This window comes from Zingiber officinale, chromosome 10A (genome assembly GCF_018446385.1).
Source record: "Zingiber officinale cultivar Zhangliang chromosome 10A, Zo_v1.1, whole genome shotgun sequence".
NCBI classification, from domain to species: domain Eukaryota; kingdom Viridiplantae; phylum Streptophyta; class Magnoliopsida; order Zingiberales; family Zingiberaceae; genus Zingiber; species Zingiber officinale.
This window is the reverse complement of record NC_056004.1, coordinates 85,226,431-85,254,075: the sequence shown is the minus strand read 5'-3', so window position 1 is coordinate 85,254,075 and position 27,645 is coordinate 85,226,431. Positions and strand designations below refer to the sequence as shown.

Genomic DNA, 27,645 nt, shown 5'->3' with positions numbered 1-27,645 from the left:
TTGGTTTTCCTTTTTGATCGTGGATTTGAAACCCTAATCTGTCTTCTGGAATTGATTCGGGTTTGATTTTGGATGTAAATTCGAATCTTGATCCTTCTCTAGTGTTGATTCGGGTAACTCTCTTGGGGCAGCAGAGATCGGAGTCTCGTTTCCGGCCACCACAGCTTGACTAAATCGATTCTGTCACCGGATCTGTGACCATCTCCGGCAATTGAAGAAGTAGAGGTAAGGGAATCAATTGGTCATTGTTGTTCATAGAATTCTTAGTGGATTCCCACTGTTTTGTATTGATCTGGCCAGTAAAGATACTATGGGTAGTTTACTTGTCGTAGGGAATTGATACACTGTTATTTCTTGCTCTATTCTCTTGATTTAACCTGAGTGCAGTGAGTCCGGTGTATTTTCTGACCTAGATCATGGATGGGATCAAGAGGAGTTGTGAATTAGGTTGTTCGGTTGTGGAACGCTTTGAATGTTACTGTAGTTTTTTGTGGACAGTGAATCAAGGTCGGTTGATGGTGTGGTGAGGTGGTGTTGTGATCAGAGGTTGTGAATGTAGATGTATCTAAATTGGATATGGATTCTATGATGTGAGGTTTGCTCATTGTTAGGTGATTATGGAAGAGTCTAATGGGAATTTAGTTTGAGATGAGTTAAGCTAAATTGATAATTAATTTAGCTTGACCAGTGGAAAGAATAGTGATCACAGTAGCTATTACTTTCAGTGGGTTATTTACTTAAAGGTAATTCGTCTATCTGGAGTGTGCACATATTTAGTTATATAAATTTGTATATGTGATACAGGACCTTGATCGGTGACGTGCCGCGTGACGTGGTGGTTCTGTTGATTGCGGGATATATCGAGGCGGGTATTTCTTCCTAAATTTCTTTTTAGCTCTTCGAACTTTAAAGCATGGTTATATGTTCTTGGATATTTAGGTTGCATTCCTTAAATCTTATTATTTGTTGTTTTCCTGCTTGTCTCTTTTGCTTGATCTTTGATATGATCTGGGATGCTTCGTTACAGTCTCTATTCTTGTTATTTGTGACTCTATTGTTTATACACATGTAGAGTGTTGTAGGGAGGACTGTATTGGATATTTGTGGGCTATACCTGTCTAGGTTGTGATTGGTATGGGTTATAGGTCCTACAGGTTTACCATTCCATTTGCATAGTGGTATGTGTAGTTACGTCTGTTGTGGTTATTGGAGGCGTTTATGAGGGGGAAGGTTGTTGCATGGATGATGATTATATATATGTATATCATGCTCATCATTCATTGCATCTGATGACCGTTGTCTCCCTTGTGGTTGAGAAGGTCATCAGTTGGTTTGGTTTAGCGCGCACCTTCGACCACTCATGGGTAGTGGTAGCTGGAGCAGTCGCCGCTTGTCCTGTTGTGCCACCCGGTCACGAGGTTTAGTGAGATCCGGCGTTGTGAGCAGTCAGGGACCCTGATGCTATGTAGTTAGATAGCTACTAGCGGACTGTCCGCCTCGACCACTCTATTGTGGGCTGGAGGGTAGTACAGTCGTCACAGACCCAAGCCTCTCGGCCATACAGGGGTCGTGGTGTCTAGAGAGGTGGCGGGGGTGACCATGGAGCATGCATGCACTTTTGCATATGATGCACGGTGCATCTGTGGGGATATTTTGCATACATGCTTACTAGATATTAGTTGCATGTGACTGTGTACTGTTGCATTTGTCTGAGCTATGTATGCTGCATATGGATGCCATGCTGCATACATGTCATTTACTTTACATATATTTGCAGTCGTATATATATTGCACAGGTGTCCGGAGTATGTTATTGACTCGGTGGGTTTACGGATCATGGTATCAGGGGGTTGGTTCTTTTCGGGTATGTACATTTACGTTATATGCTTTTATTATGTCTGGTATGTCCATGCACAGTCATTTTATCAGGTATAGATAGATGAGTTGTGTTATGTTAGCATATTCTTATTCTTGGCTTATGGAGACTGTATCCTTTGACTCCTATATCTTTATGTAGACCATGCTTTATCCTGTCTATACCTGCTGAGTTCCCTGTACTCACTACCCCGTTTATATGCTGATGGTTTCAGGTAGTAGGTAGATGATATGATGATGCTTGGAGTGTGCTGCCGGCTGGTTCCCCCTTTCCACGTCACATCCGGAGCCCCTTTTTGGTTTTGTTTTCTCTTTCCCCACCCTTCGATTTTGTTGGATTTAGAGTTGTGAAAACGACTATGTTTGATTCGTGTATCGTGGACTTGTACCTGTGGTATTTTGTGGACTTCCGCATTTGTGGGTTCTTTATTCGTTTTTCCGCTGTGTTTTTGATATATATCTGTGTGGGCTAGATATTTAACTGCGTGGTTGTGTTTCTTTTGTGCATAAATATTCCAGCCGCCTGTGGCTGACGTATTTTGTTTGTACGGATGTTTCCGATTGTCACCGGTACAGGGGAGATGCTGCCGAAATTTTTCGGGAGGTATTTCCTCGGGGGGCGTGACATTGATGACTTCAGGCAAAAAGTCCTAGGGGGTGGTAACCCTAGGTGGAAAGTCCTGGTGTCACGAACCAAGTGAAACTCTGGACTAGCCGGGAAGCGGATGTCCAGCAGAAAGTCCGGAAGTATCGAGTGCTGAGCAAAAGTCCAGTCGATCTGGAAGATCGCACTGGTAACAGGTAAATCTCCTGAGTGGAGTAGGTGAGGACGCGTTCCCCGTAGAGGGAACAGTAGGCGACGGGTTGACCTAGGGTTTTCTGTTGGAAACCCGAAGTCAGATTCGGACAGTCTGGAGACTATCTATACTTCATTTATCATGTTTATTGTGCTAACTTTGTGTTGCAGGATAGTGTTTGGGACTAACGTATCTTGCAGGTGCAAAGGAGCAACCTAAAGCCTCGGATGAACAGTGTCCGAGGCACCTCCATGGAGCTTGGAGGCACCTCGGGTGCAAAGGATGAGCTGGCTGCGAAGCACCATTGGAGGCGCCTTGAAGAAGGCAGAAGGCGCCTTGGAAGGTGCCTTGAGTGAGGTTTAAGGCGCCTTGAATGGATGAAATTCGACCAGGTCAGATTTGATCCACGCGGAAGACCAGGCAGCATGGAGGCGCCTTAAACAGCTTTCAAGGCGCCTTGAACACCCTTTATAAGGGGGTTTCGACCAGCACTTCAATATAACGAATATCAAGTGATTTCTCATCAACGTGCTGCTCCAAAAGACACTCCGAAGTGCTGCTACAAGTGCCCGACGACCCGAAGCTTCAGATTTAGCATTTCTTGTTGTCGGTATAATACTTATAGTTTTTAATTGTACTCATAATTGTAATCTTTTAACGAGCTTATAGTTGTTGCCCACCGGAAGCGATCAAGGATCGCGGGCATTTGAGTAGGAGTCGTCACAGGCTCCGAACGAAGTAAATCTCTGTATCCTTCTGTTTATGTTTGTTTGTTTTTAATTCCGCTGCTTTAATTACTCTAACGCTATTTTCAATTCTGATACGTACAAAATAGCCACGAGCGCTATTCACCCCCCCCCCCTCCTAGCACGTCTCGATCCAACACCTTTCTCTAAGGCCCTTAAGGCAAGAGCTTTTGATGGGCATGATGAAGGAATGAGAATCAGATGTATGACAGTATTTATGGCAGCTTAGTCTTTTAGTATAAGTGGGAGATTGTTAGAGTGTATACTAAAAGCCTAGCTTTTGTATACACATTTATTTTATAAATAAAGAATCAAATTGGTCAAATGTCTACATTTATATGTTAAGTGTAGTTGTTCAACTAATTTATATTATAGATAACATGGTGTGTGGTGTCACACATAGAAGATCATGCTATCAATTCCTTATAAATTATAAACAGTAGCTCACGACTAAGATGGAAAGGAACAAACCATTAAAATAGTCGTAGTGTAATTTGGTATTAGTTTATCTTAACTATAAAAATTACACTAGTACACTCTGAGTGTATTGAGCAGGACCATTTAAGGTAAGTTCTTTTTATACTGACTGGATAAAAGAACAAGACCTATGTTATTATGGAAGTGTGTGCTCTTAATCCTAATATAATAACAAACACATATACTTAATATTTATTTCTTTAATTTATCAAAGGGTGTGATTTAGTTCGATAAATCAATAGACTCGATCAGTTGGGAAATGATATTATTTATAGTGTGTGTTGTTGATTATAGAAAGAAACTGTGTCCTAATAATTTAGGTTGATAATGTCCCCAAGAGGAGCTCATAAGGATTATCATGTAAACACTGCAGGTGGACTTAGTCTGACATGAAGATAAAGTTGAGTGGTACTACTCTTGGACTAAGATATTAATTAAAGTGAGTTGTTAGTAACTCATTTAATTAGTGAGCATTCGACATCTTAAACACTAGGATATTAACACACTCATGATAAGGAGCCCAAAATATAATTTGGGATTGGTGTGGTAGTTCAATAATAATTCTTTAGTAGTATGAATTATTATTGATGAAATTAAGTTGGGTGTTCGGGGCGAACACGGGAAGCTTAATTTCATCAGGAGATCAAAACCAATTCCTCCTCTCTGTCCCTATCATAGCCTATTATTTATAGAGAATTATATCCACCAAATACCCACTTCCTACCCACCCTTAGGTGGTCAGCCAAGTAAGCTTGGAGCCCAAGCTTGGGTCGGCCAAGCCAAAGGCTTGAGCTAAGTAGGGTGGTCGGCCATAGTTTGGAGCCCAAGCTTGGTGTGGCTGGCCATATAAAATAAAAGGATTTTATTTTTTAAAATATTTTCTATGTGGAAGCCATGGTTTTAAAAGAGAGTTTAAAATTTAAATCTTTCCTTTTATAGTTTTCTACAAAAGATTAAGAGAAAGGTTTGATATCTTTCCTTATTTGTAGTTAAAAGAAAATTTTTAATTTTTGAGAAAACTTTCCTTTTATATAACCATCCTCATGATTTTAAAAGAGAGTTCTAAAATTAAATCTTTCCTTTTATAGTTTCTACAAAAGGTTCAGAGAAAAGATTTGATATCTTTCCTTATTTGTAGATTGAAAGAAAGATTTTAATTTTGAGAAAACTTTCCTTTTTGTAATCATCCACATGTTTTAATAGAGAGATTTTAATTTATAAAAGTTTCCTTTTATAACCAACCATGAAGGGAATTTTTAAAGAGAATTTTTTTTTTAAAATTTCTGGAAATAAATAAGGAAGTTTTAATTTTGTGTTTAAAACTTGCTTTATTTGGAGCACTTGTAGGGGTCGGCCATGAGAAGAGTTAAAAGGAATTTTTAATTAAATTTTCCTTATTAACCAATGGCAAGAAAAATAAGGGAATTTTAATAATAATTAAATTTCCTTATTTGCCAAGACCAAGGAATATAAAAGAGAGGGTAGAGGTGCCTCACCTCGCAACATCTCTTCTATTGTTTCTCTCTTCTCCTCCTTGGTGTGGCAGACCCTATACTCCTCCTTTTCTCTTCTTCTTTAGTGGTCGGTGCATCCCTCTCTTGGAGTTCTTGTGGTGGTCGGTTCTTGCTAGGAGAAGAAGGAGAGAAAGGAGACTTTTGTTCTAGCATCCCTTAGAGCTTGAAGGTTGGTGGCCAAAACTTGCAAGAAAGAAGGTGTCTTGGTGGTTCTCATCTCAGTAGATCGTTGCCCACACAACGTCCGAGATAAGAAGAGGAATACGATAGAAGATCAAGAGGTTGTTGCTTACAAATAAAGGTATAACTAGTAATTCTATTCCACATCATACTAGTTTTATTTGTATGGATTTTGAAATACCAAACACAAGAGGCTAGTGATTCTAGATTTTTGGATTTGTGATTCGAAGTTGTGTTTCTTTTATTTTTTTCGATCTTGTGATTCGATTGTTATTTTTGGTTAAACCCAGAGTTACTATAAGGAAATTAAATATTGAATTTCGTTGAGAGGCTTTGTCGAGGCAGTGGTGGATGTTCCCATACCCATGAAGGCCAAGAGCCTCACTATGTTTGACTTGGGAGCCGATCTCTGAAATAAATATTTAATTGAATTTGTAACATGGGTGGATTTGGATCAATAATGTTAAGCATCGTTTGCGATCCAAGTCCAAACCACTAAGGACAGATAAGTTGAATTTGGAATCAATAATGTTAAGTTCCGTTTGCGATTCCAAATTTAATTTCTAAAGAACACAATAGGTTGTTAGGAAAGGTTCAGGACTTGTACAAAATTTTTGTACAGGGGAACCGGTACGATATTCCTAATAGCAACCAACATATATATAGTGTCAAACCTTATTTATACCCCTTAGCTAAGAAGTTCTTACTCTGTGCCAATTGGCATGCAACGGTGCACCTCTTTTCTTTTTCAATGAACGTGAACCGTTGTCCAATTATATTTTTCAAGGATCACTACAATCCCTTTGTTCGAGTTTTAACTCATTTATACTTCAAAACATATTTACATGACTTTTAAATTACAAACCCCTTCCTGTTGAATTGAATTGCAGAGATATAATAAACCTATTATGTTTCTGAATATTCACAACTGGTAGCGCATTTTTATTTTACTAAATGGAGATATGGTGTGATTTATTAGTTCTACCTTGCAGGTGATGGTTTACACTTCTCATACATACAATAACACTGTATCATAAAATAAATACTACATAAAATGATATAACAATAACATCACTTTCCAGCCCTATTTTTCTTAGAATTCTATGTATGTACTGCATACAAAACATATGAATCAACTCCTCCACTTTACAAGTCAAGACCCAGGGGCTGGCGACATTCTACAGGTCCTCCGATTATGGCCCAGTTGTTTACACCTGTTGCATTTGATTTTCACCTTCCCAGTATGTTTCGACTTGATCCTTGCCTTCTTTCACCTACCCGACTGCACAAGGCTATGGGGACATAGAACTATAATGTTGTTTACTCCCCTAGGCCAAAATTCCTTGCTTAGATAGGGGTAAATACGATTCATGTAAGTCGCATTCCAATTCTGTGAATGAAAATAATGTTCACAATATGGGAGTGTATCCATGTTCCGGTGAATGATGATGACAATTGCATGTGAGCAAGGCAATCCTAAAATTTGAAACTTCCTGTAATTACAAAATTTTCTCTCCAAATCAACAATGTATGAAGCACCCCATGTCTCTACTTCCATTTCAGATTGAGAGTAGGGGTGGACTTTATATCGTCTAGCTTTCTCCCTCCTTAATTCCATTTCTTTGGTAGCATGAGGTGTTAACACAAAATATCATTTCAAGACTTCCTCCCTACGGTTAAAGAACAATTGAGCTACCTTTCTTCTGGTATTATCAATTAACTTGTTTATGGGAAGTTCACGTGTCTCCTTGAACAAAGCATTTAAACTCTCTACACAATTGGTGGTTAGCATTGTGTACCTTCTGCCACTAAAGTGTGCATTAGCCCATCTTTTAGGGTTAATGTTCTGAAGCCACTAATGAGCATCTGGATGTTTTTTAAACATGGAATGCATTATGAGATCATATGTTGGTCGCTATGCGGAATATCATACCGGTTTCCCTGTATAAAAATTTTGTACAAGTCCTGAATCTTTACTAACAACCTATTGTGTTCTTTAGAAATTAAATTAGGAATCACAAACGGAACTTAACATTATTGATTCCAAATTTAACTTATCTGTTCTTAGTGATTTAGACTTGGATCACAAACGATGCTTAACATTATTGATCTAAATCCACCCATGTTATAAATTCAATTAAATATTAATTTCAGAAATCAGCTTCTAGGTTAAACATGGCGAGGCACTACGCCTTTTTGGGTATGGGAACATCCACCACTTCCTAGACAAAGCCTTTCAATGAAATCTAATATTTAATGTCCTTATATAACCTTAGGTTTAATCAAAAGGAACAATCGAATCACAAATTCAAAAAACAAAGAAAATACAAATTCGAAACAAATCCGAAACCTAGAATCACATGCCTCTTTTGTTTGGTATTTCAAAAACTATACAAAGAAAACTAGTATGATGCCGAAAATAATTACTAGTTATACCTTTCTTTGTATGCAATAACCTCTTGATCTTCTACCGTATTCCTCTTCGTATCTCGGATATTGTGTGGGTGACGATATTCCAAGATGAGAACCACCCAAGCCCTTCTTCTTCCTTCTTCCAAGTTTCGGCCAAACAACTTCTCCAAGAAATTGTAAGTCTCGGTCACCAACCAAGCTCCAAGGGATGCAAGAGCAAAGCCTCCTTTCTCTTCTTCTCCAAGAAAAATCCGGCCACCACAAAAGCTCCAAGAGATGTTGAGGTTCGGCCACAAGAAGAAGAAAAGAGAAAAGAATAGGGTCGGCCACACCAAGGAAGAAAAGAGAGAGGAACCAATAGAATATGTGTTATGAGGTGAGGCACCTCTACCCTCTCTTTTATAATACTTGGTCTTGGCAAATAAGGAAATTAAAATTCCCTTATGTTCCTTGCCATTGGCTAATAAGGAAAATTTAATTAAAAATTCCTTTTAACCCTTATCATGGCCGGCCACCTCATGTGCTCCAAATAAGGTAAGTTTTAAACACAAAATTAAAACTTCCTTATTTGTTTCCAGAAATTTTTAAAATAAAAATTTCTCTAAAATTTTTTCCCTTCATGGTTAGTTATAAAAGGAAATTTTATAAATTAAAATCTCTCTATTAAAACATGTAGATGATTTCCAAATAGGAAAATTATCTTTAAAATTAAAATCTTCCTCTCAATCTACAAATAAGAAAAGATATCAAATCTTTTCTTAATCTTTTGTAGAAACTATAATAGGAAAGATTTAATTTTAAAACTCTCTTTTAAATCATGAACATGGTTACAAAAAAGGAAAGTTTTATCAAAAATTAAAATCTTCCTTTTAACTACAAATAAGGAAAGATTTCAAACCTTTCTCTTAATCTTTTGTAGCAAGCTATAAAAGGAAAATTTTAAATTTTAAACTCTCTTTTAAAACCATGGCTTCCACATAAGAAAGATTTTAAAAAATAAAATCCTTTTATTATGATGTGGCCGACCACCTAAGCTTGGGCTCCAAGCTAGGGTCGGCCACTACTTGAACCATCTAATGCTTAATGTGGCCGGCCCTTGCTTAGGCTCCAAGCTATGCTTGGCCGACCACCATAAGATGGGTAAGAAGGTGGGTATGAGTGGGTATAATACTTTATAAATAAGAAACTATGATAGGCACCAAGAGGAGGAATTGGTTTTGCTCTCCCGATGAAATTAAGCTTCCCGTGTTCGCCCCGAACACTCAACTTAATTTCATCAATAATAATTCATACCACTAAAGAATTATTATTGAACTACCGCACCAATCCCAAATTACATTTTGGGCTCCTTCTTATCCTGAGTGTGTTAATCTCCCTGTGTTTAAGATATAGAATGTCCACTAATTAAATGAGTTACTGACAACTTACTTAATTAATATCTAACTCCAAGAGTAGTACCACTCAACCTTATCGTCATGTCGGATTAAGTCCACCTGCAGGGTTTACATGACAATCCTTATGAGCTCCTCTTGGGGACATCATCAACCTAGATTACCAGGACATAATTTCCTTCTATAATCAACAACACACACTATAAATAATAGCATTTCCCAACTTATCAGGCCTGTTGATTTATCAAACTAAATCACACCCTTTGATAAATCAAAGAAATAAATACTAGATATATGTGCTTGTTATTATATCAGGATTAAGAGCACACACTTTCATAATAACAAAGGTCTTGTTCTTTTATTAAGTTAGTATAAAAAGAACTTACCTTAAATGGTCATACTCAATACACTCATAGTGTACTAGTGTAATATATCAGTCAAGATAAACTAATACCAAATTACACTATGACTATTTCAATAGTTTGTTCTTTTCCATCTTAGTCGTGAGTAACTGTTTATAATTTATAAGAAATTGATAACATGATCTTCTGTGTGTAACACCACACGCCATGTTATCTACAATATAAATTAATTGAACAACTACACTTAGCATTTAAATGTAGACATTTGACCAATGTGATTCTTTATTTCAAAATAAAATGTTTACAAAAGGCTAGGCTTTCAGTATACACTCTAACAATCTCCCACTTATACTAAAGACTATGCTGTCATCAATGTTGTCATACATCTGATTCTCATTCTTTCAATATGTCGATCGAAAGCTTTCGCCGGAAGGGCCTTAGTGAAAGGATCTGCCAGGTTATCCGCTGATGCAATCTTGGCGACAACAACTTCTCCTCACTTCACGATGTCTCATATCAGGTGGTACTTGTGCTCTATGTGTTTACTCGCCTTATGGGCTCGTGGTTCCTTCGAGTTTGCTACTGCACCGCTATTATCACAATAAATTGTGATAATTTTGGGCAAACCAGGAACCACATCTAAGTCCATTAGAAAGTTCTTGAACCACATAGCTTCTTTAGCTGCCTCAGAGGCTGCCACATACTCAGCTTTCATGGTTGAGTCGGAAACACATTTCTGCTTAATACTCCTCCATGCAATGGCTCCACCTCCTAAAGTAAACACATAACCTGATGTAGACTTACTATTGTCCCTATCTGATTGGAAGTTGGAATCCGTATAACCCATAAGGAGCAAATCATCTGCTTGGTAAACCAGCATATAATCTCTAGTCCTTCTCAGGTACTTTAATATATGCTTTACAGCAATCCAATGTCCTTGTCCAGGGTTACTTTGATATCATCTAATCATGCCCACCACAAAATAGATTGTAACACCCACGAATTTCTTAAGCTAAGTATGTGAAGATTTAAGATAGAACCAAAAATATATAAAAGAAAAGGAATTGGTCAAGGATTGAACCTTGAACCTTTTTAAGCAAAGGATTATGGAATTACCACTAGACCATCATAATTTATTGTTAAAGGAGGAATGGAAATTCTAGATAAAGTTAAGAGCATGATAAAATGAAGGAAGCAAGAAAAATTCAATTAGCTTTCTTTCTCCTTCTCTTGATTAAGAAGAAAACAATAAAAAGAAAAATTGTCTTCCTCTCCTTCCTTCTCCTTTAATTTTCGTGGGTTGATGAGATGAGGGATTTGGAGAGCAAAGGGGGATGAATGAAGACATTTTCTTCATCATTAAGAGAATAAAGGATGAGTTAAGAAGAAGGGAAGGCAAAGTTCTTTTTGCTTCTTACTCCCACCTAGCATAAGAGGAAAAACAAAGAAGGGAGTTCATTTTCTTCCCTTTCCTCACCATTGTCGTGACCTAGAGCCTCCCCTCTCCCCTTTCCGAAAATCTAACTAAGGTTTTTCTCCCTAAGAAAACCAAACCACAAGAAGGGGTCCTCAAGATCTATCTCTCACAAGCAAGAGAAGCAAAAGGGAGCACTAGAAGGAGAAGCTCTCTTCTTCCTCTTCACAAAGGGTATCTTCTCTTAGGGAAAAGACCAAGCAAGAGGATGTGAGTATCCCCTCACCTGTGGTACAAGTTGTTATATGATTTTGTTCAAGTTTAGATGGATTAACAACCTAGGGTTTCTTTTGGAAACTTTCGGCCATGACACTTTGTAAGGCCTATGGAAGCTCAAAACCAAAACCAACATGCTTAAGGTTTTTCTCATGATATGCTATGAATATGACCTTGATATTTCATGCTTGTATGCGGCTTGGAGTTAGGTAATACCCCACCTTAGGGTTCAGTCATGAAGAGACTTAAAACTCTAGAGAAGCTCAACTTAAAGACTAACATGCTTATGATCTCTTCTATGACATGATATGAATATTTTCTTGTCGTTTCATGCTTGTATGTTGCTTGGAATTTGTAGAACCTCACCTTAGGGTTTTGGCCATGAAAGGAATAAAACCCCTAGAAGAAGCTCAACTCAAAAAAAAAAAAAAAACCAACATGCTTATGAACTTCCCCATAATATGTTATGAATGTTCCCTTGAGGCTTTATACTTGTATGTTGCTTGGAACTAGTAGAACCTTACCTTAGGGTTTCGGCCATGAAGGGATTAAATACCTTAGGGAGGCTCAACCTCAAATCTAGCTTGCTTATGATTTACCTTATGATAGGATATGGAGATAACTTGATGCACTTGTGATTTCATGTTGCTTAGGGTTAGGTTTTCACATGGTGAACTTTCGGCCAAAATGAAAAGTAGGGCTTAGGCAAGTCGAAATTCAACCCTAACATGTTTATGTTCTTCTCCATGATATTCTATGAAATTTATAGGGTATTCACATGCTTGTATTTGGTTGAAAAAAAAAAACTTAGAGTCACATTGATGGCATTCGGCTACCTATGATTTGTGGACTTAGGAAGCTTGAAACTTAAACTCAATATGCTCATGTGGTTGCCTATGATAAATGCATGGAAATTGTTTAGGGTTCACATGTTTACATGCTATTTGTAACCAAATTTTGGACCTTGTATGTTTCGGCCAATGTAGATTTCTAAACCTAGGAAGCATAGAACCTAAATCAAACATGCTTATGATGTTCTTTATGATAAATGTTATGAAAATGAATTAGGGTTCATATGCTTGTATGATTTCATGCAACCTAAGTGAGCCTATGCATGTTTCGGCCACCCTTAGTTGGTTGAGGATTGAGACCAAATTATGACTCATTATGTGCTTCACTTTGCCATGATATGAATTAGGAGAAGTTAACTCATGATCCATGCATGATTATGTTTTCTTTTTCTTCCATGATATATATTATATATGCTCGTTTAAGTATGCTTATGAACCATGCATGAGAATGATACCTATGTTGTCTATGTGCCCAAATGTGATGGCTACGTGCCCAAATATGATGGCTATGTGCCCAAGACGAGTATGATGGCTATGTGCCCAAGTATGCATGGCTATGTGCCCATTTATGCATACCTTATGAATGACATGAACATGATATGCTATGAATGACATGAACATGATATGCTATGAATGACATGGACATGATATGCTATGAATGACATTAATATGATATGCTATGAATGACATGAATATGTTATGCAATGATAAAGATATGATATGACATGTATTTTACTTTGAATGGCTTGTACCAAAAGGGTGGGCTCCTTATGCGCCCCTAGGTCGAATTACGGGCATAGTAAAGGGTGGGCTCCTTACGTGCCCCTAGGTCGAGCTACGGGCCTAGTTTCCTAGTAGGTTCAAGACTAGCTACCTTGGGTCTACTTAGGATGCGCGCATTTATGTATGTATGTGGTACTAAGTCGGGCCCCTCTCATGTTGAGATTATTTTTAAGTATTATATGATATTGTTTTAAGACATTTCACACATGATATAAATCATGTTTTGAAAGGCATATAGCACATGACATTTACCCATGTTTTAAAGAACATCTTGCATTCATGCTTACGATATGATATGAAATAATGCTTACAGTTATGCTATGATATGATGCCTTGATGTTATGAAAAGAAATGTCAATGATACTTTCACTTATGCTATGATATGATTCATGCCATGATATGATGTTTACTTATGCTATGATATGATCTATGCCTATGCTATGATATGATCTATGTCATGCTATGATGTTTACTTATGCTATGATATGATCTATGCCATGCTATGATGTTCACTTATGCTATGATATGATCTATGTCATGCTATGATGTTCACTTATGCTATGATATGATTCATGCCATGATATGATGATTACTTATGCCATGATATGATTTATGCCATGATATGATGTTACTTATACTATGATAAGATTTATGTCATGATATGTTGTTACTTTATGTTACGATATTATTGAAAATTATGCCATGATATGATGTGTTTTTAATTATATGATGATATGAGCGTCATTTATTCTATGATGTATGATATGATGATTTTACATGATATGTTGGCTTTTGTGAGTAGGAAAGGATCTCACTAAGCCTTGAGTGCTTACAGATACTTTTCCTTGTACCACAGATAAAGGTAAAGGATGGATAAACTAGAGGAGCAGCAGGAAGGGGCAAGAGATGTGTGATGGTGACTTGGCTAAAGAAATAAAATGACCTGCTTAAGTGAACTTATGAATAATATGTTATTTTATGTTGATGTCTTACATGATTCCCTATGCATGTGTTAGAAATGAATAATATGACGTTTTAAGTTGAACCATGCAATTTCATACTCATATGCTTAGTATGATTTTAGAAAAAAAAAAAAAGAATATGCTTCCGCTGTATGTATATGTATGCTAAGTCAAAGTGAGTAACCCCGCCCCCCACTAGCAGGAGGAGGGGGCGGGCGTTACACAGATATCTGGTCTCGTTCATAACATTGCATACATTAGGCTTCGAACAGCTGAAGCATAAGGAACTGCCTTCATGTCCTCTATCTCCTTTAATGTCTTCGGAGACATCTCTTTAGATAAAACTACTCCATGCCTAAAAGGTAGAAATCCTTTCTTGGAGTCTTGCATGCTAAAACAAACTAGGATTGTATCAATATATGAAGTTTGGGATAAGCACAACATTCTTTTCTTGCGATCCCTTATTACTTTGATCCCTAGAATATGTGCACATTCTCCCAAGTCCTTCGTATAGAATTGCTTGGACAACCATACCCTTACTTCCGACAACACCTTGATATTGTTTCCAACTAACAAAATGTCATCTACATATAGTACAAGAAATACCACCACGTTTCCATCACACTTCTTGAATACACAAGACTTATCCGGACACTCGATAAATCCATATGACTGGATTACTTCATTAAACTGGATGTTCCAAGACCTTGAAGCTTGCATCAGTCCATAAATAGACCGATTTAGCTTACACACTAGATGCTCTTTGCCTTTTTCAATGAACCCCTCTGGTTGTTTTATATTGATGTTCTCTTCAAGACTTCCGTTAAGGAAAGCTATTTTGACATCCATTTGTCAAACCTCATAATCCATATGAGCAGCAATTGATAAGAGTATCCGGATAGACTTGAGCATGGCTACTGACGAAAAAGTTTCCTCATAATCGATTCCCTCTTTCTGAGTGTACCCTTTCGGAACAAGCCTTGCTTTGAAGGTTTCCACCTTCCCATCTGCCCCTCTTTTCCTTTTATAGATCCACTTGCATCCAACATCTTTTACATCATTTGGTGGTTCCACAAGCTCCCAGACTTTATTAGTATACATAGATTCTATTTCAGAGTTCATCGCTTTTTGCCAAGACACTGCATCTTTATCTTAGAGTTCTTCGTCATATGTTCGAGGATCAAATTCATGTTTACCTGGGACCAAGTTCGACGACTCTCCCGAAAACATGAATCTCTCAGGTTGCCTCACAACCCTCCCACTATGACGAGACACTGTCTGTTGTTGTGTATCATTTGTGATACGTGTTGCAGTTTCTTGTGATATTTCATCTTGTACTGTTGGTACTAAAGTAGGCGTGTCCTCTCACATTTCTTCTAGAACAATTTTACTCATGAGTTTATGGTTTATTACATAATCTTCCTCTAAAAATCGAGCATTGGTGCCAACAATGATCTTCTGATTTTTAGGATTATAAAACAAACCACCTTTCGTTCCCTTAGGATATCCTACAAATAGACAAACTTCTGTACGTGATTCCAACTTGTCAATATCTCCCTTCAGCACATGTGTTGGACTACCCCATATCCGAATATGACTCAGACTAAGCTTACGCTCATTCAACAATTATATGGGAGTAAAGGGTACTGATTTAGAATGTACCATATTCAGAATGTACATTGTTGTTTCCAGAGCATATCCCCAAAATGAATTTAGTAATTCAGAATAACTCATCATTGATCTAGTCATTTCCATAAGAGTTCTATTCCTTCATTCTGTCACATCGTTCTATTGGGGTGTACCAGGTGCAGACAATTAGATTGAATCCCAGCCTCTGATAAGTAATTCCTAAACTCTCCAAAGAGGTATTCGCCACCACGATCAGACCGTAGTGTCTTGACACGTTTACCATGACGTTTCTCCACTTCAGTCTTGTACTCTTTGAACTTATCAAAGCATTCAGACTTGCGGCGTATCAAGTAAATATATCTGTATCTCGAATAATCATCTATAAAAGAGATAAAATATTCGTAACTACCTCTTGCCTGGATAGACATAGGACCACACAAATCAGAATATGTGCCTAAGTGTATACAATTACTTGATACTTAGTCCATTAAATAAAATTGTGCCCCTTTAGTTGGAGAATATCACACACATCCTAAATAATTTCTTATAACCATCCATAAAGGAAGTTTGATCTAGTGATCTGCAAACAAACTCATCCATTGTGGAGGGAGGCACTCAGAGCCAACACGCAAGTTTGTTGCATCACTTATAAACCAGTAATGGAGACCGTGAAATTTATTTACTAATCCCTCTCACACTTAGTTATTTAAGGTGAGGAATTTTAACTATGCAAGCACACATCACAGCAAATAAAGCAAAAATATGGAAAAATAATTTTCCAACTATTATGGCCTTTTCCATCACTATCCTCCGTGTGCTGCCTACCCTAACTGCTGCCATCTTTAGCCACCGCAATCGGGTCTAGTCGCCGCATCTGTCTTGCTTCTTTTTCCGCTGCGCCTCTGGTCCACAAATAGTACCACACCTCGCAAAGATACGATCCATGACAATAATAGAATTTTACATATATCGATCCTATATTCCACAAAGGAATGTACATGTAATCTATATCAAAACAAAAATGTAAAATCCTAATAACTAATACAGCTCCTGCTATATTTAATATTACAATCATGCACACACAATAAAATGCCCTTAACATATCCAAGGCTCCAATCACACACAATATCTATAAGCCATAATAGTTGAAACCTGCAACCACAAAGTTAGCACATCCTATTATTATCCTGCCTAAATTATGTATGACATGTGCATAATTAAACTGAAAACCAAACACACAGAGGCAAACCCTAGCTCTGATACCACTTGTTGGTCGCTATGCGGAATATCATACCGGTTCCCCTGTACAAAAATTTTGTACAAGTCCTAAACCTTTACTAACAACCTATTGTATTCTTTAGAAATTAAATTAGGAATCACAAACGGAACTTAACATTATTGATTCCAAATTTAACTTATATGTTCTTAGTGGTTTAGACTTGGATCGCAAACGATGCTTAACATTATTGATCCAAATCCACCCATGTTATAAATTTAATTAAATATTAATTTCAGAAATCGACTTCCAGATTAAACATGGTGAGGCATTACGCCTTCTTCGGTATGGGAGCATCCACCACTTCCTAGACAAAGTCTTTCAATGAAATCTAATATTTAATTTACTTATATAACCCTAGGTTTAACCAAAAGAACAATCGAATCACAAATTCGAAAAACAAAGAAAACACAAATTTGAAACAAATCCAAAACCTAGAATCACATGCCTCTTGTGTTTGGTATTTCAAAAACTATACAAAGAAAACTAGTATGATGCGGAAAACAATTACTAGTTATACCTTTCTTTGTATACAACGACCTCTTGATATTCTACCGTATTCCTCTTCTTATCTCGGACGTCGTGTGGGCGACGATCTTCCAAGACGAGAACCACCCAAGCCCTTCTTCCTCCTTCTTCCAAGTTTCGTCCAAGCAACTTCTCCAAGAAATTGTAAGTCTCGGTCACCAACCAAGCTCCAAGGGGTGCAAGAGAAAAGCCTCCTTTCTCTTCTTCTCTAAGCAAAATCAGGCCACCACAAAAGCTTCAAGAGATGTTAAGGTGCAGCCACAAGAAGAAGAAAAGAGAAAAGAATCGGGTCGGCCACACCAAGGAAGAAAAGAGAGAGGAACCAATAGAATATGTGTTATGAGGTGAGGCACCTCTACCTTCTCTTTTATAATACTTGGTCTTGGCAAATAAGGAAATTAAAATTCCCTTATGTTCCTTTCCATTGGCTAATAAGGGAAATTTAATTAAAAATTCCTTTTAACCCTTATCATGGCCGGCCACCTCATGTGCTCCAAATAAGGTAAGTTTTAAACACAAAATTAAAACTTCCTTATTTGTTTCCAGAAATTTTTAAAATAAAAATTTCTCTAATAATTTTTCCCTTCATGGTTTGTTATAAAAGGAAATTTTAAAAATTAAAATCTATCTATTAAAACATGTGGATGATTTCCAAATAGGAAAATTATCTTTAAAATTAAAATCTTTCTCTCAATCTACAAATAAGAAAAGATATCAAATCTTTTCTTAATCTTTTGTAGAAACTATAATAGGAAATATTTAATTTTAAAACTCTCTTTTAAATCATGAACATGGTTACAAAAAAGGAAAGTTTTATCAAAAATTAAAATCTTCCTTTTAACTATAAATAAGGAAAGATTTCAAACCTTTTTCTTAATCTTTTGTAGCAAGTTATAAAAGGAAAGATTTAAATTTTAAACTATCTTTTAAAACCATGGCTTCCACATAAGAAAGATTTTAAAAAATAAAATCCTTTTATTATGATGTCGCCGGCCACCTAAGCTTGGGCTCCAAGCTAGGGTCGGCCACTACTTGAACCATCTAATGCTTAATGTGGTCGGCCCTTGCTTGGGCTCCAAGCTAAGCTTGGCCGGCCACCATAAGATGCGTAAGAGGGTGAGTATGAGTGAGTATAATACTTTATAAATAAGAGACTACGATAGAGACCGAGAGGAGGAATTGGTTTTGGTCTCCCGATGAAATTAAGTTTCCCGTGTTCACCCCGAACTCCCAACTTAATTTCATCAATAATAATTCATACCACTAAAGAATTATTATTGAACTACCGCACCAATCCCAAATTACATTTTGGGCTCCTTCTTATCATGAGTGTGTTAGTCTCCCTGTGTTTAAGATATAGAATGTCCACTAATTAAATGAGTTACTGACAACTCACTTAATTAATATCTAGCTCCAAGAGTAGTACCACTCAAACTTATCGTCATGTCGGACTAAGTCCACCTGCAGGGTTTACATGACAATCCTTATGAGCTCCTCTTGGGGACATCATCAACCTAGATTACTAGGACACAATTTCCTTCTATAATCAACAACACACACTATAAATAATATCATTTCTCAACTTATCGAGCCTGTTGATTTATCGAACTAAATCGCATCTTTTGATAAGTCAAAGAAATAAATACTAAATATATGTACTTGTTATTATATCAGGATTAAGAGCACACACTTTCATAATAACAAAGGTCTTGTTCTTTTATTAAGTCAGTATAAAAAGAACTTACCTTAAATGACCCTACTCAATACACTAATAGTGTACTAGTGTAATATATCAGTCAAGATAAACTAATACCAAATTACACTACGATTATTTCAATGGTTTGTTCCTTTCCATCTTAGTCGTGAGTAACTATTTATAATTTATAAGGAATTGATAACATGATCTTCTGTGTGTGACACCACACACCATGTTATCTACAATATAAATTAATTGAACAACTACACTTAGCATTTAAATGTAGACATTTGACCAATGTGATTCTTTATTTCAAAATAAAATATTTACTAAAGGATAGACTTTCAGTATACACTCTAACAATTGGAGTGTTGTGTTTGCTCGAGCTGCTGCTCAAAATAGGCCTAAACTTGACCTACTGCTTGTATCAGTTACCATATTACAAGACCTGTGATGGCAACAGAAAGTATGATGGGCGGTAGGGTAGACTTTCCTAACTGCTGATATAATGCCGCGATGTCTATCTGATACTGTGCTCATTGACTCTGGCTCAATATCGAAGAATCTCTTCGTATGATCCAAAAATCACTCTCATGCGAACCCACATTCAACTTCAGCGATTCCAAAGGCTACTGGGAGGACATTGTCATTAGCATCAATTATTGCAGCCATCAACAACACACCCGGATATTTGCCTCTTAGGTGTGTGGCATCAATTCCAATAAATTTGTGAAGGTAAGACCTTAATACTCTTCTACAAGCTCTAAAATCCCAAAAACATCATTGGAACTTATTATGCCCATTCCTGTGTAACGCCACATAGGTTTCAGGATCTCTGACTCTTAACTCACGCAGATATAGTGGAAGATCTCTATATACTTGGTCATAATCTCCAACGACTTTATTCATCGCTTTCTCTCGAGCTATGTATGCTTTTATGTATAATATGGTCACTCCAAACCTAGCTTTTATATCTGCTATAATCATACTTGGCTTGTATTATTCATTAGCAAGAAATTGTTCTTCAATAAAAGAAGCTACAAAGGATGAAGAGCATGCTTGATGATCATCACTTTCTCTAATGGTGACACATTGGTGTTCCTTTATATATTTCGTAACAATGAACTCTACATCACCCTGGGCAACTACTCTCCATTTACACGGTTGATTGAAGCAGATGACTTTTACTTTATTTTTTCGAGTGTCAACTGGGTTATATCACATATGTTTAGCCATGACATGTTTCACAAGAGCATTCTTGAACTCTTGTTGAGACAAAAAACTCTGTCCAAGAAAAAATTCATGCTCATCTGTTGCCTCTTCAATTGGCCTTTGGAGCAATCGAAAATTTAGAATATATGGGTCATCAGCTATTAGGAACTCCTCTAAGTCACTGGACTGCTCTGGAGATATTTCATATTGTTCAATCTGTATATCATCAGCTAAGAATTCTTGTATATCTGTATTACATTGCAATTCCTCTCCAATTCGTTTATAATACTGTAACGCCCCTAGTTTTTTTTTAAAAAAAAACACATAATAAAGCATAAACTGCGGGCGTCACTTATTTTTACTTCCATAATGGGTTCTTAGTTCAAATTACATAGACGGAACAAAAGTAAACATAACAAAATATGAAGTTTAATCTAGATGGTCTTCGGGTTATACTGCCCTTGTTCCGAGCTGGCTCACTGGTCAATATCTCCTATCTCGTTTGTCTTATTATCTGTAAAAAAGTATAATCTGTGAGTCGAGAGACTTAGCATGTTCGAAACAGTATTATGCATTAATTAGCAACTATAATCTAGTGTACTAAGGGGTACCCAAGCTAGGTAACTTAGGACTTACTTACTGGCATATTATGGGCACAAGCATAGGCATTGACATAGGCATGCAGACATACACATACGCATAAGCATGTAAATAACTAAGTATGAAATAGACATAATCATGATCATGTATATAAACATATGCATAAGCATACTTACATGGCATAACGTGCATACTATGGATGAACAGAAACTTAAGTATAAGCATGTAAATAACTAAGCATGAAATAGACATAATCATGAGCATGTATATAAACATAGACATAACCATACTTACATGGCATAACATACATACTATGGATGAACAGAAACTTAAGCATAAACATGTAAATAACTAAGTATGAAATAGACATAATCATGAGTATGTATATAAACATAGGCATAAACATACTTACATGGCATAACGTACATACTATGGATGAACAGAAACTTAAGCATGAGTATGTAAATAACTAAACATGAGTATCAACATAATCACATAGGGTCAGTGAGCTCCCGGGTTAAGGTCACCGGTCACACTCAGCTACATAGTTAGGTGAGCTCCCGGGCTAAGGGCACCAGTCACACTCAACCACATAAAGTTTTGGTGATCTCCCGGGCTAAGAACACCGGTCACACTCAACCACATAAAATTTTGGTGAGCTCCCGGGCTAAGGACACCGGTCACACTCGACCACGTACATTTGGCGAGTTCCCGGGCTAAGGACACCGGTCACACTCGACCACGTAGATTTGGTGAGCTCCCGGGCTATGGACACCGGTCATACTCTACCACATAAGATTGACGAGCTCCCGGGCTAAGGACACCGATCACACTCGGCCACGTAGATTTGGTGAGCTCCCGGGTTATGGACACCGGTCACACTCGACCACATAGGTTTGGTGAGCTTCCGGGCTAAGGACACCGGTCACACTCTATCACGTAAGATTGACAAACTTTCAGACTAAGGACACCGGTCATACTCGGCTATTTAAATTTGATGAGCTCCCGGACTATATCCCTATTTCATAACTTAACCCGTGAAAGATTTATTTTGACCACGGTCGAATCACCTTCCTCATACATATCCTAAATACAAAGGTGCATACATCCTTTTCATTTAGCATTCATGAGTTCTTATGCATGGCCGGGACCTAACATTTACATATAACCATAGCATACATGATTATTAAAACATGGCTGAGATCCTGGCTGAGACCAATCTCCTGGCTAAGAAGTGAGACCGAGTTTCTAGCCGACAAGTACATGAACATGAAAAACTATTTGAACGTTCTCTAAACTTTGATACAGGCATGCACATGTAACGCAACATAGAAGAGGATAAATGCATAAATATGCTTTGAACATGATTTATCATTATTATTATTATATCTCATCAACTGTTTAATGCATTAAAAGGTGTATATGTGTCACGTGGCAGGGGGATCAATACGAGGATAGCACGGCATTAGCATCTTGCGTATCTTAGTGCATTAAGAGAGATGTTCAGCAATAAAATAGAAACCAAAGCATATCCTTATATTAAACGGGCCATTAGTATTGAAACTATAGCATAACTTATCCTTTAAGTCGGTCATCAGAACACTTTACCCCAAGTTCCCGTCTACAAATCCTCCAACCCAACCTATCTCTTTTGCATAACTTAAATTAACGGACACATTATTGATCTAAGAAATAGGAACGTACCAGGTTAAAACATGATCCGTTCTTTAACCACCGTCAAATAACAAACCCTACACGAAGGTAAATGCAGCACGTAGGTTTAAAAGCATGGGCTTAATTGACAAACTAAACTTAATCGACCAACCAGGTTAACTTAGAGCTGAATATTGCACCAATCAAAAGAGGCAAAAGAAAAGAGTATGGAACGCGCATGGTCATATGGTATGGTACCCGAAATTTACAAGACTATAGAAACTAACTAGAGCATTACAAGTTAAGGAACATACACAAAATTGTAAAGTAAGGACACCATCGCTAAATAGATCCAAAACTTATTGTCCATACAACAATTAGGAGCACAATAAAAGAACCTAAATCATAGAGTCACCTTCCTAAAAATAGTAAAGGACATTAGAAGTCATGAGATCCAAATTCCACATGTTATAGCAACTAACTAAAACATAATTCAAGTAGGGAACATGTCTTTGATTTCTCTTTTCTTTTTCTTCCCATAGAGCTCTAGGGCCGGTGGAGAATGATGAGGACGGTGGAGCTTCTTAGGACCAGCTACCAAAAATAATTTCCTAGAGCTTTTGAAGATAGAGTTCTAAAGAGGTGCAAGCTTAAGACTTTATCTAAATTCTATCAATTTTATTATATAAATTTTATTTTACTCAGTCTTTATCAAAATTCATATATATATATATATATATATATATATATATATATATATATAATTCCATATTCTATAATGTTCTACTTATCTATACGTTATATTATATTCATCATATTTTCTTTATATTATTTATAGAGATTAAATTTATATTATATTTTATATTATATAATATGTCAATTATCTATAGTTCATGATCATATTCGCTTTAGGTTATATATAATATATTATTTATAAAGATTAAATTTATATATAATAATATCTAATTTATTTATACGTTTCTTATATATATCACAATATATAATATCTAAATTATCTTTTAGATATGAATGGTCTATAAAAATTTCATATATTTATATCTTATTATTTGATTAATCTAAATTCCTTAATTATAGACTAACTTAATTAAATAAATTAAGTAAATCATTTTAATTAAATCATTGAATTTCCGGACACTACAATTTCGTTCATATGTATATAATAATATTATGTATCCAAATGTTACATTTCTAATATGTTATATATTTTATATATAACATGTCTATTATTATTATTATTATTATTATTATTATTATTATTATTATTATTATTAATCTATATGAAAATTTTATATACTTATATTCTATTATTTGGTTAATCTAAATTTTACACTAAATTAAATAAACTCCTAATTAAGTGAACCCCTTTAATTAAAATTACAATTAACCCAATTAATATTCTTAATTAAATAAATTTAAAATCTAATTATAATTAATCCAATAAATCTCTTAATTAAATAAATCCATATTCTAATTAAATTATAATTTAATTCAATAAATTTCTTTAATTAAATAAGTGATTTTGAACACTACAAATACCCTTCCTCCTCACTCCAAGTAGGCTCAAAGTAATCATCAAGTGTTGTACAAGGATTCAGAACATCATCTTTTTTAATATTAGCTTCTTTATTTAGATGAAATGTGAAATTACTGCTTCTATTTCTATTTGTATTAGACACACAACTATACTACGAAGATGATGGATTATTTGTTCTGGATAATTCTCCTGCATTAGCTCCATGCATGTCCAATGCTACAATTTGTATCAAGTGTATTCCATATCTTAAAGAGAATTTCTTCAGTTATATGATCGTCCCTAATAAATAAAATATAAAGTAATTTAGAAAATTTGCAACTACAAAATCGGGTGTTGTTAATTTGTAATTTTACTTAATTCAAACCACTAGGAAGGGTTCAGCGAGGAAAAGATCTATATGATATAAAAACAAAGTCTTAACCAAAGTTCACGTTGGGTCTGATATCATCGATATCAGACCTCTATTAAACTAGACAATTCTTGCTTTAAACTTGGACCACCACTGACACAATGTGATGCCTAAATAAAAAATGGTTAGCCCAACTTAACTAACAACCTAAGAAACTAACAACACTTAAATCAATTAAGTTTTCGATTACATCATATTGCAGGTGTTGTTGAATATTTATTCCCCACACAACCAAAAGAAACCATAACAACGATTTTTCCCATCACCCTTTACAACAATACTGTAATTTTTTTTTTACCATCACTATCCTATTTTTCAATAATAAATCTATAACATACATGGCTAAATCTTTACATGTATCCTTCTACTAATTTTCCTCTTGCTTGAAGTTTGTCCTTTTCGGCTGACGTTCTTAACTGCAGTTGTCCTTTGGTCTCCTCTTGAAACTCTTATAACAATATCGCAAAACCCTAATTCGTCTATTGCAATCCTGCCAACCAGCACAAGTAGGAATGACAACCGTAGGAGATTCATTTTTCTTTCGTGTTTATAACACCACATAGAGAGAGGGAGGGAAAGAGACGGTGAGAGGATGTGCATATGAAGCACAATATAATTTTCAATTCTATTTGTGGCTTGGATGCATGGATAATAGTGATTGAAAAAGGTATTTGTCAAGTAATAATCTGAGAATTAAATTTTTAAATTTGTACCATTTGGTATAATCCAAACTACGGTATACCTTTTAATAAATACAATATCTAAACTACGTCTTTTGATAAATTGTAACCAAATTTTTGATAAATTGTAACCAAATTTTTGACACGACTTTCGGGAAAAAAAAATCATAGAAAAAAAATTCTAAAAAAAAGTCACAGCTAATTTTGAACTTTAACCATGATCGAAATAAACAGATCGTTAATCAAGAGCGCAGCCAGTCAGTCAGTGAGTCGACTCAGCCATGTCCTCGCTCCGCCCTCACGCCGTCGTCGTCTCCTTCCCCGATCCCGGCCAGCTCAACCCCACCCTCGACCTGGCCAACCTCCTCCACCTCCGAGGCTTCCTCGTCACCTTCGTCAACACCAGCTCCGGCCTCCATCGGATCCACCAGACCTCCCAAGCTTTCCCGCCCGAATCTGACGTCCTCCGCTTCGAGACCATCCCCGATGGCTACTCTCTCGACTCCGCCAGCGCTCCCAACCACGAGGAGCTACGCCGCTCCATTAACCGCACCTGCGCAGCGCATTTGGGGCAACTCCTGCGGCGACTTAAGCAGGATCCGGTCCTACCGCCCGTCTCCTGCGTCGTCGCCAACTTCTTGATAGCATCGGAGGCGGTGGGGGCGGCGGAGGAGATGGGAATCCCCTTTTTTGTGCTCTGGACTACCAGCGCTTGCAGTCTCCTCGGATCTCTCCATCTGCGGGACCTAATCCGAAGAGGATACGCGCCGCTCAAAGGTAAAACACCAAGAACACAAAATCATCATTTTGGGAGAACACGAGCTTGTTTCTAGTTTCAGTAATCAACAAGTATGAGAATTTCTTTAAACGATGGATTTGTTGCTCTCATTTGTTCCTTTGTAGATCAGAGTTTCTTGACAAACGAATACCTCGATACCCCAATCGACTGGATTCCCGGCTTCCAAGGCATCCGTCTGAGAGATCTTTCCAGTTTCATCAGAACAACAAACCCTAACCACTTCTTCCTCAACTGTGAGATGGAAGCAGTGGCTTGTGCCCAGAGAGCTTCTGGTGTGATCCTCAACACATTTGATGAAATGGAAGGCAAGGTCTTGGATGCCATCAAAGCTTCCTTGCCTCGAGCCCTTGCAGTAGGCCCTCTGTTCCTGCTACTCAACCAGATGAAAGGCGTGCCGAAGAATTTGAACCTTTTCGAAGAAGATTGCGGGTACGAAGAGTGGCTAAACTCTCAGAGACATGCTTCAGTGGTTTACGCCTGCTTCGGAAGCTTGGCACGTTTAACAAGTGAACAATTGATGGAGTTTGCATGGGGTCTTGCTGATAGCAAGCATCCTTTTCTGTTGAGCATCAGGCCGGATCTCGTTGAGAATGTTGATGGTGGATTGCCTGAGGAGTTCATCAGGGAAGTCGAAGGGAGGGGTTGGGTCGCGAATTGGTGCGATCAAGGCCGAGTGCTTCGCCACTCTTCCATTGGCGGCTTCCTCACACATGGTGGTTGGAACTCCATGTTGGAGAGTGTTTGCAGTGGAGTACCAATGCTCATTTGGCCTGGCTTTGCCGACCAATTCACAAACTGCAGGTTTGCTTGCGTGGATTGGGGGATAGCAATGGAGATCGATCAAGAAGTGAAGAGAGAGCAGATCAGGAAGCTCGTTGTGGAACTGATGGAAGGGGAGAAGGGGCAGGAGATGAGGAGGAAGGTGATGAAGTGGAAGGAGATGGCAGAGCAAGCTACAAATGCAGAGGGAGGAAGCTCTTATGCTAACTTGATGAGATTAACCGAAGCTTTGTGTCGAAACGAAGTTTGAGACAGAATTTGCGAATACCAAATCGAAGAACTTAGGGCATTCTGGCCACAAAACAGCTTCATTCAAGCCATGTTAGTTGAATATGAGAGGATGGCAAAAGCTGAAGGAGTGAAGTATATGTAACTGAATCAAGAATAAAGTGTTTCAAGTGTGACTTCATGGTGCTTTCAATCTGTTCCTGTTGGAAAGATTTGCTGAAGATAATAAAATTTTCTTGAGTGTCCGAGTCAACCGAGTGCCTATGCTGACTGAGTGCCAAGTGCGCCAAGCTGTTGAATAAGTCGAGTGCCTGAGCTACCTACTGGGGCGAGCTGGCCGAACCGGCTGAGTGGTTGAGTGGATGTGTGGTCAATACTACATTGTTAGATTTAATATCTCTTAAGGTGGGTACATGTATGATTTAATATATCTCTTATGTGTAGAACTCATTTTTCGTATCATCATCTATAGGCTGATAATAGAAGTAGATTATATATAGGATTGGTCCAAGGATTTAGAAATATTGACCTAAATTTCTATTAAAATGTTTTATGGTGTT

The 27,645-nt window shown here is 37.1% G+C and overlaps 1 protein-coding gene and 1 long non-coding RNA gene across 2 annotated transcripts; both read left to right on the top strand.

The window, feature by feature from the left end:
- The first annotated feature begins 829 nt into the window (after window positions 1-829).
- On the top strand, window positions 830-2,429 carry LOC122027571. Its single transcript, XR_006124458.1, has 2 exons — window positions 830-869; window positions 2,091-2,429. It is a non-coding gene; the product is annotated as an uncharacterized LOC122027571 (long non-coding RNA).
- A 23,084-nt stretch (window positions 2,430-25,513) lies between these two features.
- On the top strand, window positions 25,514-27,338 carry LOC122027524 (7-deoxyloganetin glucosyltransferase-like). Its single transcript, XM_042586515.1, has 2 exons — window positions 25,514-26,055; window positions 26,182-27,338. Exons 1-2 carry the CDS (start codon window positions 25,560-25,562, stop codon window positions 27,105-27,107), a joined length of 1,422 nt encoding a protein of 473 aa, XP_042442449.1. The 5' UTR covers window positions 25,514-25,559; the 3' UTR covers window positions 27,108-27,338.
- The last annotated feature ends 307 nt before the right edge of the window (window positions 27,339-27,645 follow it).

Coding starts and splice junctions, on each gene's coding strand:
- LOC122027524 (XM_042586515.1), top strand. CDS start 25,560: ATGTCCTCGCTCCGCCCTCACGCCGTCGTCGTCTCCTTCCCCGATCCC. Junction 26,056..26,181: donor AGGATACGCGCCGCTCAAAG/GTAAAACACCAA, acceptor GTTCCTTTGTAG/ATCAGAGTTTCTTGACAAAC.